Source organism: Gekko japonicus, unplaced genomic scaffold, assembly GCF_001447785.1.
Source record: "Gekko japonicus isolate JY-2015 unplaced genomic scaffold, Gekko_japonicus_V1.1 scaffold4295, whole genome shotgun sequence".
Taxonomy (NCBI): domain Eukaryota; kingdom Metazoa; phylum Chordata; class Lepidosauria; order Squamata; family Gekkonidae; genus Gekko; species Gekko japonicus.
This window is the reverse complement of record NW_015160356.1, coordinates 92,940-94,676: the sequence shown is the minus strand read 5'-3', so window position 1 is coordinate 94,676 and position 1,737 is coordinate 92,940. Positions and strand designations below refer to the sequence as shown.

The following is a 1,737-nucleotide window of genomic DNA, read 5'->3' as shown; positions in this document are numbered from 1 at the left end:
AAAAAGTTAATAAAATTGTTTTGAAAAAATAAAAAAAAAATCAAGTTCCGTTCCTATTTTTTAAAAAAACCGCCCTCCTGGACAATTCTGTTTGCCCCAGAGGGGGCCAAATGGCTCCCCCCAGCCCTGAGTGGTCTGAGGAGGAAAACCATCCCCCGGCCTCCTGAGTGGGCAATAGATTTCGAGCTGGTGCTTGACGTGTTGGGCGGGCAAAGGGAGCTGGGCCCCTTGGGAGTGGGGGAGAAGAGCCACGCCCCTGGGGCCCCTCCCCTGAGAGGGGGCGGCCGTTGCGCTTGCGCCTCCGCTCTGCGTTGGGGGTGGGCGGGCGCTGAACTCCTGCCCCGTTCCCTGGTCCCGAGGGGGCCCCCTCTTGGCTTCCACTATGGGGGGGGGGGGAGGAAGGAAGGTTCAGTCCAGGAGGCTGACAAAGAGAAGCGGTGTGCAAATTTATCCCTGTGGGTCACCTTCCTTATTCCCTGGGAGTCGCAGGCAGTTGAATTGGGTTTTGCAGTTGCAAAAAAGAGAGGAAACCCCAAAGAGCTGCACCAGCCGCCTTATGTCCTTCTCCAGGGTCCAGTGTTCCCTCTAAGCTAGGTTAGTGTGAGCTAGCACACAATTTTTTAGCCTCCGGCTCACACATTTTTTGCCTTAGCTCAGGAAGGAGGGCTCCAGAGCGAACTGATTTATGCAGGAGACAAATCGCTTGCTCAAAACTTTAATGTCGGCAGCCCAGAAAGTAGGATTTTTGCTCTTAAGACCAGTATTCCCTCTAAGTTGAGTTAGGGTGAGCTAGCTCACAGTTTTTTAGCCTCCGGCTCACACATTTTTTGCCTTAGCTCAGGAAGGAGGGCTCCAGAGCGAACTAATTTATGCAGGAGACAAATCGCTTGCTCAAAACTTTAATGTCGGCAGCCCAGAAAGTAGGATTTCTGCTCTTAAGACCAGTGTTCCCTCTAAGCTGAGTTAGGGTGAGCTAGCTCGCAGTTTTTTAGCCTCCGGCTCACACATTTTTTGCCTTAGCTCAGGAAGGAGGGCTCCAGAGCAAACTAATTGATGCAGCAGCCAAATTGCTGCCTTACAACCTCCCTCTAAGCTGGGGAGTCCTGTGAGCAAAAATCCTGCTTTGTGAGCTACTGGCATTAACGTTGTGAGCCAGCGATTTGGCTACTGCATAAGTTAGTTCGCTCTGGAGCCACATCCTTCCTGAGCGGAGCCAAAAACGTGTGAGCCGGCGGCTAAAAACCTGTGAGCTAACTCACACTAACTCAGCTTAGAGGGAACACTGCTCTCAACTTTAATGCCAGCAGCTCACAAAGTAGGATTTTTGCTCACAAGACTCCGCAGCACCTTCAAGACCATCAAAGATTTATTCTGGGTGTAAGTTTTTGTGTGCATGCACACTTCAGATACCTGCATATGAAAGCTTACACCTTGAATAAAGAGAAGATAGAAGAGATTGGGTTTATACCCCGCCCTTCATTTGGAATCTCAGAGTGGCCTACAATCTCCTTTCCCTTCCCCTCCCCACAACAGACACCCTGTGACTGTGAGGTAGGTATACGGTTGCCAGGTGTGGGTTGGAAAACACCTGGAGACTTTGGGGGTAGATCCAGGAGAGGGCGGGTTTGGGGGAGGGGAGGGGCCTCAGCATGGTCCAATGCTATGGAGCCCACCCTTCAAAACAGCCATTTTCTCCAGGGGAGCTGATCTCTGTCAGCTGGAGATCAGTTGTAAAAG

General features: G+C 51.3%; 1 protein-coding gene across 1 annotated transcript in view; it reads left to right on the top strand.

The window, feature by feature from the left end:
- Positions 1 to 1,526: 1,526 nt before the first annotated feature.
- The window catches only part of LOC107115711 (chromosome unknown open reading frame, human C17orf53), a gene marked incomplete at its 5' end in the record, with an annotated part of 19,737 nt that continues 19,526 nt past the window's right edge, over positions 1,527 to 1,737 (top strand). Inside the window, one exon of the mRNA XM_015417472.1 lies at positions 1,527 to 1,551. Coding sequence (XP_015272958.1) covers positions 1,527 to 1,551 — 25 coding nt within the window. The remainder of the gene's footprint in view (positions 1,552 to 1,737) is intronic.